This window comes from Bubalus kerabau, chromosome 23 (assembly GCF_029407905.1).
Source record: "Bubalus kerabau isolate K-KA32 ecotype Philippines breed swamp buffalo chromosome 23, PCC_UOA_SB_1v2, whole genome shotgun sequence".
NCBI lineage: Eukaryota > Metazoa > Chordata > Mammalia > Artiodactyla > Bovidae > Bubalus > Bubalus kerabau.
This window is the reverse complement of record NC_073646.1, coordinates 29,086,427-29,101,358: the sequence shown is the minus strand read 5'-3', so window position 1 is coordinate 29,101,358 and position 14,932 is coordinate 29,086,427. Positions and strand designations below refer to the sequence as shown.

Sequence of the window (14,932 nt, the reverse complement as noted above, 5' to 3'; positions counted from 1 at the left end):
GCTAATGACTGCTGACCATCAGGGTGGTGGTGGCTGTAGGTTAGGGTGGCTATGGCAATTTTTAAGAATAAGACAACAATGAAGTCTGCTGCACTGACTCTTCCTTTCATGAACGATTTGTCTGCAGCATACAATACTGTTTGATAGCACTCTACCCACAAAGTAGAACTTCTTTCAAAACTGGAATCAATCCTCTCAAACTCTACTGCTGCTTTATCTACTAAATTTATATGATATTCTAAATCCTTTGTTTTCATTTCAACAATCTTCATAGTATCTTCACCAGTAGTAGATTCTATCTCAAGAAACCACTTTTCTTGCTCATCCAGAAGAAGCACCTCCTCATGAATTAAAGTTTTATCATGAGGTTACTGCAATTCAGTCACATCCTCAGGTTCTATTTCTAATTCTAGTTCTCTTGCTGTTTCCACCACATCTCTAGTTACTTCTTCCACTGAAGTCTTGAACCCCTTCAAGTCATCTATGACAGTTGGAATCAACTTCTTCTAAACTCCTGTTAATGTTGATATTTTGAGCTCTTCCCATGAATCATGAATGTTCTTAACAGCATCTAGAATGGTGAATCCTTTCTAGGAGGTTTTTCACACAGATTTTTCAAGGAATAATTTTGACTTTCAAGTCTTATTTAAGAAATACCTTCATAATACTGTATCTTAGATAGAAAGCAATTCCTCTGATGGAGCTGAGCAAAGGACTTGCTCATTTTTGGGACTTGAAATCTTGAATCGTTCATTTTTGGGACTTGAAATCTTGAATAAGTATCAGTGGGCTTCATGTGAATTCTTCATATATTTTTCACTTAATACAAATTTCCTTTGCTCAGCTCCATCAGAGGAATTGCTTTCTATCTAAGATACAGTATTATGAAGGTATTTCTTAAATAAGACTTGAAAATCAAAATTATTCCTTGACCCATGGGCTTCAGAATGAATGCTGTGTTAGCAGGCATGAAAAAAAAAACAATCTCATTGTCCATTCCCATCAGATCTCTTGGGTGACCAAGTACATTGTCAATGAGAAGTAATATTTGGAAAGGAATATTTTGGGCTTCCCTTGTAGCTCAGCTGGTAAAGAATCCACCTGCAATGTGGGAGACCTAGGCTGTCTCCTTTCTTAACATTTGTGTGTTCACTGGAGGAGCACTTTTAATTTCCTTCAAGAGCTTTCCCTTTGCATTCACAACTTGGCTAACTGAAGGTGCAAGAAGTCTGGCTTTTGGTCTGTCTCAGCTTTCTACATGCTCTCTTCACCAAGCTTAATCATCTCCAACTCTGATGTAAGGTAAGAGGTATATAACTTTTTCTTTCACTTAACACTTAGAGGCCATTGTAGGGTTATAAATTGGCCTAATTTCAATATTGCTATGTCTCAGGAAATAGTGAGGCCCAAGGAGAGGGAGAGAGATGGGGGAATCACCAATCAGTAGAGCAATCAGGACACGCAGAACATTTGTCAATTAAGTTCACTGTCTTAAATGGGCATGGCTTGAGGTTTCCAAAACAATCACAACAGTAACATCAAATATCATTGATCACAGATCACAAGAAATATAACAATGCATACACAACAGTGCATTACTATTTCTTTCTGGAGGTTCTGCAGGCACAATGATCAGTATGAATGAAACTGTAATGTCATACAGGCTCTGAATAACACTATCAACAACCTTGATTTAATTTCTAATTGATACTTAAAGGACACTACATTCAACACATGCAAAATACACATTCTTAGCACGTGCACATTGTACATTCCCTGAGATAGAACAGATGCAGGACTATAAAACAATTATCAACACAAATTTTGATATGTTGTATCTTCTTTGTCATTCAGTTTAAAATATTTTCTAATATCTCTTATGATTTTTTTTTCTTTGGCTCATTAATTATTCAGAAGTGTGTTAATTTCCAGATTGTTTGGGCTATGACTTCAAATGTTGCCTACAAGAACTTCATATTAGGACACAGTATTTTTGGTCAAAGAAATATTCTTCTTCCTCTGTCTAAGGTTTATTTTTGCTAATAACAATCATTTTATTGAACACCTACTAACTCTCAAGTGCTCAAGATACAAAGTGTATATGTGGTCCATGCCTCTGAAAAACCCTTAGTATAAAAGAAGTAGTAAATAATATAAATGATACTATAACTGCAAGAGCAAAGACAGGCACGAAGAATAGCAGAAGAATCTGTGGCACATAAGAGGCGTCATGTGAGCTGAGTCTTAAAGGACGAAGTTGTAAAATGAAGAAGAGAAGCAAGTTAATCAAGGCAAGAAGAGCAAAGGTACAGGGTTGTTATAAAAATGTGCCAAGAGAATGAAAGGCAGGTAGTGTGGTGTGACTAGAAGGATAAAGAGAGATGAGGTTGAAAAGGAAGACTGAATGCAGCAGACGAAGAATCTTAATGCTGTTCTAAGGAGTTCCATTATGGTTATGAAACAGAAGATCTCATTGAAACGATAAGAAAACATCGGATAAACTTTTCTTTAGAGCCATCAAAGAGCAGTGGATGCAAAGAAGCAATGAAGTCTAAATGACTTCCAGAGAAGGATGAGTTCTTCAAAGGTGAGCGAAGAGTCTCTATCTTGAATCAACTGCCTAATCTGCATATAGGTAGGCAGAAAAGCAGGCCTACCAGAGGTGAAAGATTTTGCTGATAAGACAAAAAGAAGCTGAACTTTAAGTGGCAGTGTGAACTGGTATGATGAATTCAATCTAGAAGAGGCCCAGATGTAAAAATAAATCTCTTGGTCTAATAACTATAACCCAAGGGACTTCTGCTGAGTAAGCAGCAGAGGAAGCAGAGAAAGGAGAGAGATCTCCCAAACTTGTGTGGTCCTTAGATTCCAGGGCCCTGCTGCAGCTGCAATCCAGAGGTGAAACAAATTAATTTAAGCTTCAACCCACTCCCTACCAGCTGCTATTTTTAAAAAGCCAAAGAAATCAGCCTTTCATCCTCAGAACACAGGAAACTGCGGGTTGGGCTAAAGGTCAAATCTCCATAATTTCATTTAAATCTAGAAGTAAATGGACTAAAACTGCTGCTCAGATGCAGCTCAGTCTGACTCACTGAAATGTGAATGATCAGCCAAATACCCCAGCTGCCTGAGAGAGGAAAGAATATGCCCTATCTGGGAAAAATAAAGGAAAAATATTATCTAGGTTACTTCTTTTATAAAAAAGGTCCAGTATGAAACAAACTCTAAAATATGCAAAGAAGTAAATAAGCATAATTCATAATTAAGAAAAAGAGCCAAAAGAAAGACCCATGTATAAGAACTTTAAAATAATTATAAAAATGTTAAAAGAATTCAGAGGAGAAGATGAACAGAATGAGTGAAGAGATGGAGGATTCCAGCAAAGAAACAGAAATTCTAGTTCTGAAAAATAAATTATCTGAAATGAAGTCATTGGATGGGATTAATAGCAGGTTGGACACAGAAGAAGAAAGGATCAATGAATTCAAACGTAAGTTAATTAAAAGCAAATTAAACGTGAAGCAAGAGATGGCAAAAAGAGGATCAATGAATCTGGCACTTTTTAGTCAAACTGGCAAAAACTGAAGAGAAAAATCTTATAGCAGTCAAAAACAAAAAACAGGGCTTCCCTGATGGCCCAGCGGTAAAGAATCTGCCTGCCAATGCAAGAGAGCCTGGCAGGCTACAGTCTATACCATCAAAAAGAGTTGGACACAGCTTAGCAACTAAACAACGACAAATTCTATCAAGTGAACTATGTGTCAGAGAAGTACAGAACTGCTGAACTTTAGTACTCAAAAACAAAAAACAAACAAACAAAAAAATCTATCACATTCATAAGAATTTTAGTTGACTTCCCATAAAAACAATGACAAGCAATAAAATAACATATTCTGGGTGCTGAAAGTAAAACAAACAAGCAAACAAAACTAAAAAACTTGTCAATATAGAACTCTACACCAAGCAAAATATTCTCATATAATGAAAGAGAAATAATGACATTTTCAAGATGGTTGCATAAAAACAATGAAATGGCTATGCTTATATGAGACAAAGGAGATTTCCAGAGAGAAACATCAGAGATGATGAGACACACTTCATAATAAGAGCTAACTACTTACAAATATATAAAAAGGTATGCTCCTAATGATACAGATTCAAAACACATGAAGCAAAATTGATAGAAATAAAAGAACAAATTCACATCTTTATCCAAAACTGATAAAATTAGACCCCCCAAAAGCAATAAGAATTAGAAGATCTGAGCAACACTGTGAAACAATATGACCTAATCAATATTTATAGAATTCTGCAACAATTGCAGAATATACATCCTCTCAAGTGACATGTGAGAACATATGCTGGCCATAAAGCAATTTTCAATATATTTCAAAGGACTGAAACCACACTAGTGTATTCTCTAATTGTAATGGAATTAACTTAGAAACCAACAATAAAAAGTGTATCAAAAAATTTCCCAAGATTTGGTTGAAAAGTACCATTCTAAGAAGTCTGGGCTTTATCCTATAGTACTAGTGGAGCTATTCAAGGTTTACACAAGGGAATAGTATGTTCAGATACATTCAGATTTGAACTTTTAAAAAAAGTAACTGTCATTGAATATTTTTTTAAATGTTGAAGAATGAATACACTCACATACACAAAGGAGAATAAACCATAATTCATGTGAAAAATGAAGAGAAACTGAAATAAATAAGGTAGCTAAAAGAAGAGCTGAGTCAAGATAATTTCAAATATATAATCAAGGGGGCTTGGTGATTAATTAATTACATGTCATCTGCAAAGCTAGGTAATCCTAACTAACTTTGATCACTAGACAAACAGAAATGCTATGATGGAGACAGGAAAAACACAGAGAAGTTTTTGAAAACACAGGTGTGCAGTACAGGCTCTCCCGTTAATGCAAGAACATTGATTCCAACAGCTGTAGCTTCTCTTTTTTTCAGTGTGTCCTTTTAAAAAAAATTTATTTTAATTAGAGGATAATTACAATATCGTGATGGTATTTGCCATATATTAATATGAACTGGCCACAGGTATACATGTGTCCCTTCCATCCTGAAGCCCCCACCACTTCCTTCCCAACCCTATCCCTCCAGGATGTCACTGAGCACCAGCTTTGGGTGCCCTTATTGTTTGGTTCAGGAATATAAACCAACTCCCTCTCCCACCTAACTAATATTCAAGTTCCTTCTTGTTTGCTCTGTGGGTTCTGTACACTGAGACGTGCTCTTCTATTTGACTATTTGTTCTTCCTTAGTACTATCTAATCTGGTCTTCAACTGGATATTCCATTCACACTTGGATTTGCTTTTCAGCTCACTCTTCAGGTTTAGTAACCAGGTCTGCTACTGCTCTGTCTGGGGCTTGACCCATGTGTCCTGAGGGACTCTGCTCCCTGGCTCATAGACAGTGCAAATATAGATAAACACAGCCTAATCTCGCCCCTATTTTATATTCTTGCTCAGTTTAGAGAATAATCTGTTGAGCTTCTATCAGGGAACAGGTATGGACAATAAATTCATTTTGGACATTGAGTTTGAAGTCCTTGTGAACAACCAGGTGGAGAGATACAGAAAGCTGAAAAAAACGAGCTTGGGGCTCAAGAAAGAGACCCTAGGAGATACAGATTTATGATAATCAGCAAATAGATTGTAATCAAAGTTACACGAGTGAATGAGCTTTTCAAGGAGACTATAAAACAGAAGTTCTTAATCTGATGGGCTTTAGAGGCATCTATGAATCCATTAAAATTACAGAATAAAATTCTCTCTATGTATATGTTGTCTTATTTCTCAGACAGGGACCCATAGTTTTATTAGATCTCAAAGGTCTATAAATCTAAAAAGATTAAAAACCCACAGGCAAGGAGATTGCTAGAATGTAACCTGGGGAGGGAGACTGCTGGAATGTAACCCAGAGGGCGCTATTTACTGAAATGTGCTACAATTTGGGGATTAGAGACCTCAGTGATGGGAAAGGACATGGAATATGTTCGCATTTCATTTCCAGTTTACCATCTGAGTCAGAGAAGCCATGAAGCACATGATTTTCTACTCAAAATTGAGCAACATGTCTCCAAAATACACTGACTCAGACACCAATACTTCAAGACTATACAAAGTTGCATGAAAAACAACAATTTTTAGGCCTAGAACTTTGAATTCTATATTCCCAGTCAAAACGTGAATTTTCCCCCTACTCCCATCCCATAAATAAAAGGCACAATCTCCCCAGCCATCTTCTTTCTCTGGAGTCAATCTTATGTCACAGCTGACAAGCGAAGAACAATTTTTAAGCATTACCTTATGAAACTTCACGATCATCAATGCTCGAGATATTAGCATCTGAGCTTTTACAGAAAAAAGCCTTGAAAATATATAGCTTTGGAAAATTCCAGGAAACAAGGATGTCGGCTTGTATGCTTTATTACAAAAAGCTCAAAAATGCAACTTTGGTTCATACTTTATCTTTTTTCTCCCAAAATTACTTGTTAACTTTAGAGATAGACTAGGGAGGTTTTTTCCAGTGTATACTTTGAAACTCTTCAAAAGCCACAAATGTGTATGAAACAAACTCTCTAGTCACAAGGATTCAAACCACAGCATTCTTCCCTACTTAACCACTCAAGCAAGCCAAGAACACTCTAACCAGCCAACTCACATGTAGGAAAACTAGAATGTCTACTGCTTGGGAAACCTCTAAATATCATTTATACATGTACCTTGGTTTATAAAAACCATTTTAGTATGTACAAAAGCAAAAGCTATGAATTACCAATTACCAAGAGATTAAAAAGGACTATGATAATGGATGCTGGACTGTGTACTGTCTTTAGCAGAACATAATTGACAAAACTTTAACACACATAAAACTTTTTTTAAACTTAGGAAATAGTTTCATAAAAGAATATATGCATGTAGGTAATAATTGGAAATGTTTGATTATATTAATGAAACCTATTAAAATTAGCAAAAATCTAAAATAAAATCACCTATATTATGCTGATAGTTCAAAAGATTAAAAAAACTTTATCAACATATATCATGCACCTTAAAATTTTAGATACTCTGACATAGTTTAATTCCACTTTCATTATTCTAACCTTTAAAAAGAGAACCCACTAAAATGCAGTATGTGCAAAGATGTTCATTGTAGCACTGTTTGCCGAAGAGAAAATTATAAACAACAAAAGAAAAACAGTGAAATGAATATATAACATATACTAGGGAAACCTCATTCATTCATTCACTTTTCATTCATTCATTCACTTACTACTGTGTTTCAAAAGGATTTAAAGTGGTTCATATAATGTTATTTATACAACCATGAAAAATTATGTTAAAAAACATGTGCACGATGAGAAAATGCTCATGAATATTAAGTGGAAAGGGTGGGATATAAGATTTTGTGTGTGCAAAAGTAAGATTAAAAGTTATGCAATCTTACCTTTGTTTAACATGTACAGAAGAAAGGAAAATTCATCAAAATACTAACAATGGTATTTGTCTGGGTGGTAACATTATAGGTGAATTTTTTCCTATCTTTTTAATTTTGTAAGTTTTATAAGCTGAGCTTATAATTTTATAATAATGCTTATATATATGAAAAATATTAAAAGGATAAAGATAATTTTAAAACTAAAAAAATCTGCCTCCTTATATGATGGTTTATAAGAAAATAGCTCATTCCAAATAGCCACTAATGACTTGAAAAAAGAAAACAAAAGTAATATCTAAGAGGTAAAAATCCACATGGAAATCAGCCTCATGAAATGTAAGTTAGTCAATTAAAAGTATCAAAAGAAGGACAGAATAAAGAGATGATATAAGATTGTGGGGAGGGGAGAACACTGCATAAAAAGAGAATACCAAAAAAAGAAATTTTAATCTTGAAAATCAAATAGCCTATCAGTGACTTATGCTAACATGTTTGTCTTATTTAAACTGTAGTTTCAAAAAAGACTAAATCTAGAGATTGAAAGTAGAATTGTGGTTGCCAGGGGCTGGAGGAAGGGGGAATGTGTAACGAGTATGTTGTTTCAAATTTGAAAGATGAAAAAAGTCTTTGAGATGGATGGTGGTGACAGCCGTACAACAATGCAAATGTACTGAACTGTATACTTATAAATTGTTAAAATGGTAAATTTTGTTATTTGAATTTTACCACAATAAAAAAAAGAATACATTAAGATCCGATTTGAGATAGATTATTCAGGTAAGGTATATATTCAGATTTTTTGAGTTTTGAGCTTTTCTCAAATAAGATTATAGAGATGTGAGCATAACTTATTAAAAGATATAGTTGTAGTCATACTTTACTAGCAACTTTCTCTCGATCAGAGGGTAGTTTATTGTACCTATTTATAATTCTTCTTCTCATGTAGTCAATGCTTAGTTTTCAAATACCAAGAAATCATGCCTCATCTAACCAAAGTAAAGCAGCCATTAGATTCAGAATAAAAAGAAACTAGAAGTGAGGTCACTAACAATTCTGGTGTTTAGACTAGTTTATGATAATCAGCTAATAGGATAAATCTCTTCAACAGTAAGCACTACTCGTAGAAAATGGGAAAAAAGAGATTGAAGAATTGTCCCCACAGTCCCTGGAAAGAGCCATAGTTATCCTTAAAAAGCAGTGGAAGATTTCTGACGATGAAGCATTTTACAAATAGGATTTTTCTAATTTAAAATAATTTTCCAATCATAAAAAAAGCAAGAAATAAAACAAAAAACCTTCCCAGACCCAAATTCCATACCCAGTTTTCTCAATTCACTTGGAAGGTCTCACTTACCCTTCTGGTGTTTTCAAGGATTTTGGGATCAGGTTTTCCATAGTTAGGTGGATTGGCATATGGGTCATATCCAAGTTTGGCAAGCATGGGTGCAATCACTGCCATGTCTTGTAAAACATCTGGAGGTATCTTCCCAACCCATTTTGATAGAGCTCCCACATTGACTGGCTTGATGACTTGGTCTGTAGATCTCTCCACTCTGAAAACAATATAATCTGAATAAATATGTATTTACAATATCAAAAACAGTATTGGAAATTATTTTTGATGACTTTAAAAATTACAAGTCTCTGGATTATAAAGCTATTGAAAAGGAGCACATTTTTCAGGCTTAACATTATTTACTAGACTTTTTTTTAATGTTCTCAATTTCACAGCAATTATTGGCAGTCTCAGATTTCTAGAAATAGGAAAAAGTGTTAGCTGAAAACATCTGCACAAAAATGTATTACTGACACTTTGATTACAACATTCAGAAAAAAATAACATAAGATGCTCAGAAAAACAGCTGATCAACTTTCTTGAAATCTATCAAAAAAACACAGGTAAATAAGATGGCTTGATGAAAGATGACCAAAGGGACAGAAAGATGTACACATTATGTGAAAAAGTAAATACAGCAAAATGTTAATTGTAGCTAGTGGATATAATTCTTTCAGTTTTTTGTATGTTTGAAATTTTTCATAATACAATATTAGGGGGAAAATAGTCAACCACTATCCACTAACAATGCAAAAGATTCCTATGTCTTATTTTTTTGTTGATTTCCTAAAGAACTCTATTTTTTAAGGAAGAAAAGTGCTTTTATGATTTTTGCTATTACAAAATAAAAGTGTTCTAAATCTTGACCTAGATATTTACTTTAAGCCTATAGTGATACTATGTTTGATCAAAAACTCATAACATTAGTGCAAAATATAATATAAAAAGACATCTGTATTTAAATTGGATCTGAACTAGCAGATTTAGGCCTAATGACTATCAAATAAAAGTGGCAAAAAAAATGCCTAAAAGAGTTTTATATTAATATCATAATACATTAGAAGTCATTCAAACACAGTATTCTGATAAAAGGTTAAAAAAAAAAACCTTTTCCTTTTTCAATCTCTCACTGAAGATAAACATTATCTAATAAAGAATCCCTCAAAGGGGCTACACTCCTTCAAAAATACACAAGAGAAAATAAAATGATTCTTCCCTGGGATTCTGTGAGGCCACTAGACCCAGGTTTCCTCCCTGTCTTGATGGCCATCTTCTTTTTTCTCTCTCAAAAATTTCTCCAGGACTCCAATGCTCTCTTCACTCTATGCATTTTCCCTGTATGGCTTCATCTCTATGATCTTTTCTTGATATTTTTTTACCTGAGTGAAGAACATCCTAGTATGTCTAGGACAGGTCCAATTTAAATCAATTGCCCCCAGCTTAATGATGAACAGCACATCACACTCACACCCATAAACGTCCAAGTTTGTATGATACATTATATGGTCACCCTACCCATATACCCTGCACACACCCAAAAACTAAGGTAGTCCAAAACTGAACCCCTCATCTTCTGTTCAAAATCTACTTCTCTTCATATACATCTTATCCTGATAAATGGCACCACCACCTGTCTACAAAGCAAACCCAGAGATCTCAGATGGGACAGGGAGAAAGCAAGATCACTCCCAAATTATTCAAGTGCTGGAGGCTCTATCTTTGAGCAGGAAAATCTCTCCCACTGGTCTTACTGCCACTAACCTTAGTTCATGTCACCATCATTTCTCACCCAGATTACTACAAAAGTCTCCTAATTTCCCTGCATTTAAGTAGCTGGCTTCCCTGTCCAACTATCTTATCCTTCCACTAGAATATAAGGAGGGCAATGTTTTATTAAAAAGGGCTTCCTGGGTGGCTCAGTGGTAAACAATCTGCCTGCCAAAGAAGAGAAGTAGGAGACGTGGGTTGGATCCCTGGGTAGGGAAGGTCCCATGGAGAAGGAATTAGCAACCCACTCCAACCCAGTCTGGATAATCCCATGGACAGAGAAACCTGTGGGCTACAGTCCATTGGGTCACAGAGCTGGACACAACTGAGTGACAATGAACACATATGCATGCAACGGTGTAAATACTCCCACTATGGCTAATTTCAAGCTACCAACGTAATGTCATCAACCACAGAGCTGAGAAGAGATGCACAAAAAAGGTTTCTCTATGCTGGGAAAGAATTGAAGGCAGGAGGAGAAGGGGACAACAGAGGACGATATGGTTGGATGGCATCACCAACTCAATGGACATGAATTTGAGCAAGCTCCAGGACAGAGAAGCTGGGTGTGCTGCAGTCCATGGGGTCACAAACAGGCAGACATGACTCAGCAACTGAACAAACAGCTGAGGCAATCCAGCTCCAACAGACCACTGGGTATATAGGGCCACAGTCTCTTATCCAAAATTCTGAAATCTAAAAAGTTTCCAAAACTAAACATTTTCCTGTAACTCATATGGGAGCAAAATCTGAACTGATAAGAACCTATTTATAGTCTTTATTCTTCTTGGAGTAAACAATCAGTCTTTGATGCAGAAATATGTACTTGATTACAGAGTGCTGACCTAGAATGCACAGAGGATGTTATGTGTTATGTACATCAAATGACCTTTCTAGAATCCAAAAATTTCTGAATTCTAAAACACATCTGTGTTAACCAATGAAGTCGTACATAGATAGGGTCTTATATGTCATGATTGGGAAGTTGATTTTATCTTGAAAATGATGGGGAATGATATAAGGGTTTTTATTACCGAACTGACAAGACCAGATTTTATTACAGAACCAACAAGACCAGATCATCCTTATCTGCATTCAATATTGATAACTGTGGGAAGAGTAGACTGAAGGAAGAGGTAACTGCAGTCAGAAAAACCAATGAAGACGTTCAACTATATACTGAAAGAACTGAGAAATGATTAAAGCTTCAACTACTGTAAATGGCATAGAGATGGAAAGAAGAAAATCTGCACAAATTTTTTTAAACCTAAGACAGTGGCCAATTAGATATGGGGAGGAGAGAAAGGAGTCTAGATGAATTCATTTTTGACTTGAAGGACTGAATGTACAATGTTATCATTCACTAATAGAATGATCAATAGACAACATAGAGGGAAAGCTTAAGTATTATTGTTTAGTTTCATTTCAGATGTAGGGAACAAAGGAGAAGAGATAAATTTTTTTAGTAGTCAGGAAGTTTCCAAAAGTCTAAAGGAAAACTAGAGCTGACTAAGAGACTGAAATGTAGTATGTATTCAGTAAAAAACAGCTATTATTATTTTTGTGTCCAGATCGTAGCACTGATTCAGAAGAAAAGTGAGTCATTATTTATTATGATTGCATAAATGATTTACAGATAAAGTTCAATCATCTCCTGTCTGACAGACAGAATTCTAAAATGAAAAGGCTTTTTGTTATGTAACCACTGAGTCACAAGCTCCATTGGTAATGAATGCAGTTGCTATGTTGCATATTGCATATTGAGTGCAGCACTTTCACAGCATAATCTTTCAGGATCTGGAATAGCTCAACTGAAGTCTATTACTGCCAGGAGCTAGCGTGAGGAACTCCGCCCGTGACAAAGGTCATGAGGAAGGAGGCTCGGCATACGCAAAGGCGGAATCGAGCCTCAGGAGTCCCCCTGGAAATTCTCGAGCATCTACCCCCAAAACCAGAGTCTGCCTACTTTCTGCTTTGTGCTTTCACCTACACCTCTGACTTTACGGGGGGCTGTCCCCCACTACCTCTCTCTGAAAAAAGAATTAACATACAGCTTCAGTTAATAATTCCTGGGTGTGACAGTGTTTCAACCTACAAACTCCTTTGGAAATCCTCTAGCCTGCCTGCATAGGTTTTTCTGGCCACATGTGATTGTTCAGAGCCTCCCAACTGCGAGAGGCAGGAGATGTTCTAAACTGTCTAAACACAGATTCCTTTGAGTAGTTAAAAGATTGATTAGAAATTGTATTGGTGAAGGGTTTTTCACTTATTGGGCCAATGTTTGCTGCTAAGTCTCCATACCCCTTACCTACTGTGTCCTTGGCAGTGTATTGATTGATATAATGGGTGTATAGAAATTTAAGTAGTAGCCTCAATGTTTGTAACCTTGGACCCTTGAGTTAATTCTTTTCTTGATTGAGCCCACCTCACCTTTGCCCTATAGGAATGCAGCTTTGTCCAATGCTTTTTTGGAGGCTGGCGCCTGACTTTGGAATAATCAATCACCTTTAGAGAAAAATAAGTTTCTTAAAATGTTAACCGGCCTCCTGGCCAGAAGATGATGTAAATCACCTAAACTTTTGCATATGATAAGTTTGAAAGCCTGGCTTCGATTAGGATCAGGAACTGCTGTCCTTGCATGACTCCACCCCTTCCCCCATTATCCTCTATGCACAACTTAAGGTATAAAAACTACTTTGGAAAATAAAGTGCGGGCCTTGTTCACCGAAACTTCGTCTCCCCATGTCATTCTTTCTCTCACCTTCTGGCTGAATTATTCAGCCTCTTTTCTCCACTGAATTTCCTCACTGAGCTATCCTTATTTAACCACTCTTTATATCTTTAATTAACACTTAATTGATCTATTGTTTCCTGATGATCTCTGATGCCGTCTCACCTTCGAATACCCTGGATCAGCCGGGGCTGGACCCCGGCAATGGACTTCTTAAGGGGAAGAACTTGGGAAGGCCTACTGCATAGTGATCAGGTGCTTCTCTTTAAAGGAGCAGCGATGGCATTTTATGTTGTTGAGCATAAAATCCAAATTAAATATTTGGATATTTTGAGCCCACTATGTGTCAAGTGTTAGATATTAAGGATGCAAACATGACATGACGAGGTCATGGCCCTCCTCTCAAGAAGCTCGAGTCCCTTAAGAGAGATAAACATATACATGATTAATATGCAGCATGATAAATGTGATGTCAGAGGTTAGAAATCATATTATGGGAATGTAGATAACAGAACTAGGCCGTTCTTCTCCTGGAGTGGGACATGAGTCAGCATAAATTACCAACAGCTAGGGCAAATGTCAGCAGTCTATGGGTCACAGCCCAAATCCAGTCCTACTGTCTATTTTTATCTGTCCTTCAAGCTAAGAAGGGCTTTATATTTTAAATGCTTTTTTAAAAAATCAAAAGAGTATTTTATAACATGTGAAAATCATATGGAATTCAAATTTCTAAAGTTTTACTAGAACACAGCCACACTCATTTGTTCACATACTGTCCATGGCTGCTTCTGTGCCACAACGGCACAGCTGAGTAGCTGAGGTAAAGCCCTGTGGCTGGACCTCCCTGTGGTCGTCTAGTGGTTCAGAATCTGCCTGCCAATACAGGGGACACGGGTTTGATCCCTGGTCCAAGATGATTCTACATGCTGCGAGACAACAACTGCTACTAATAGTGTGCCATGCACAAGCACTGAGTCGGTGCTCTGCGGCCCATGAGTCACAGTCACTGAGCCTGCGCTCTGCAGCAAGAGAAGCAGCGTAAGGAAAAGCTCGCACACCACAACTACCGAGTAGCCCTGGCTTGTCTCATCTCAACTAGAGAAAGCCTGTGCGTGGTAATGAGGACCCAGCGCAGCCAAACATTTAAAAAAAAAAAAGAAAAAAAAGACCATACGATTCCCCAGACTTAAAATATTTATTATCCAGCCCTTTGCAGAAAAAATTCATCAACCCCAATCTAAGACTGTATCTTAATGGCACGGAGGGTCTGTGGCAGGTGGTGGTCTCATGATAGCCTTCCTCAAGAAGGACCACATCAACTTTCACACACTTGAGAGCCTGGTACATTAGAGAGCGACACAGAAGGAAAGCTAAGGATGTATTTGGAGCAGCTTTTGGGTGGAGAGGGAGAGGGAGGAGGAAAGAAACATAGTGTTTACTGTACTTATCAGATTCAAGAAAGACATTTGTTGTGTGATGAATAGGATAGGGGAAAATAAATTGAAAAACAAGAGACAGTGTGATCCCAATCCTCCAGGAGGTCACTGCTGGTTGGGGAGCCACACAAACTTCCCACTCTTAAACTCAGAGAATTGCTTTGTAGTTCCAAATCATCCCTTTTGGCTCATTTTTTTTCT

The 14,932-nt window shown here is 36.6% G+C and overlaps 1 protein-coding gene across 2 annotated transcripts in view; it reads right to left on the bottom strand.

Moving 5' to 3' along the window:
• The window catches only part of TPST1 (tyrosylprotein sulfotransferase 1), a 103,161-nt gene that overhangs the window by 17,007 nt on the left and 71,222 nt on the right, over positions 1-14,932 (bottom strand). For both annotated transcript variants that reach the window (XM_055562241.1, XM_055562240.1), the window contains one exon: positions 8,816-9,014. In XM_055562241.1, coding sequence (XP_055418216.1) covers positions 8,816-9,014 — 199 coding nt within the window. The remainder of the gene's footprint in view (positions 1-8,815; positions 9,015-14,932) is intronic.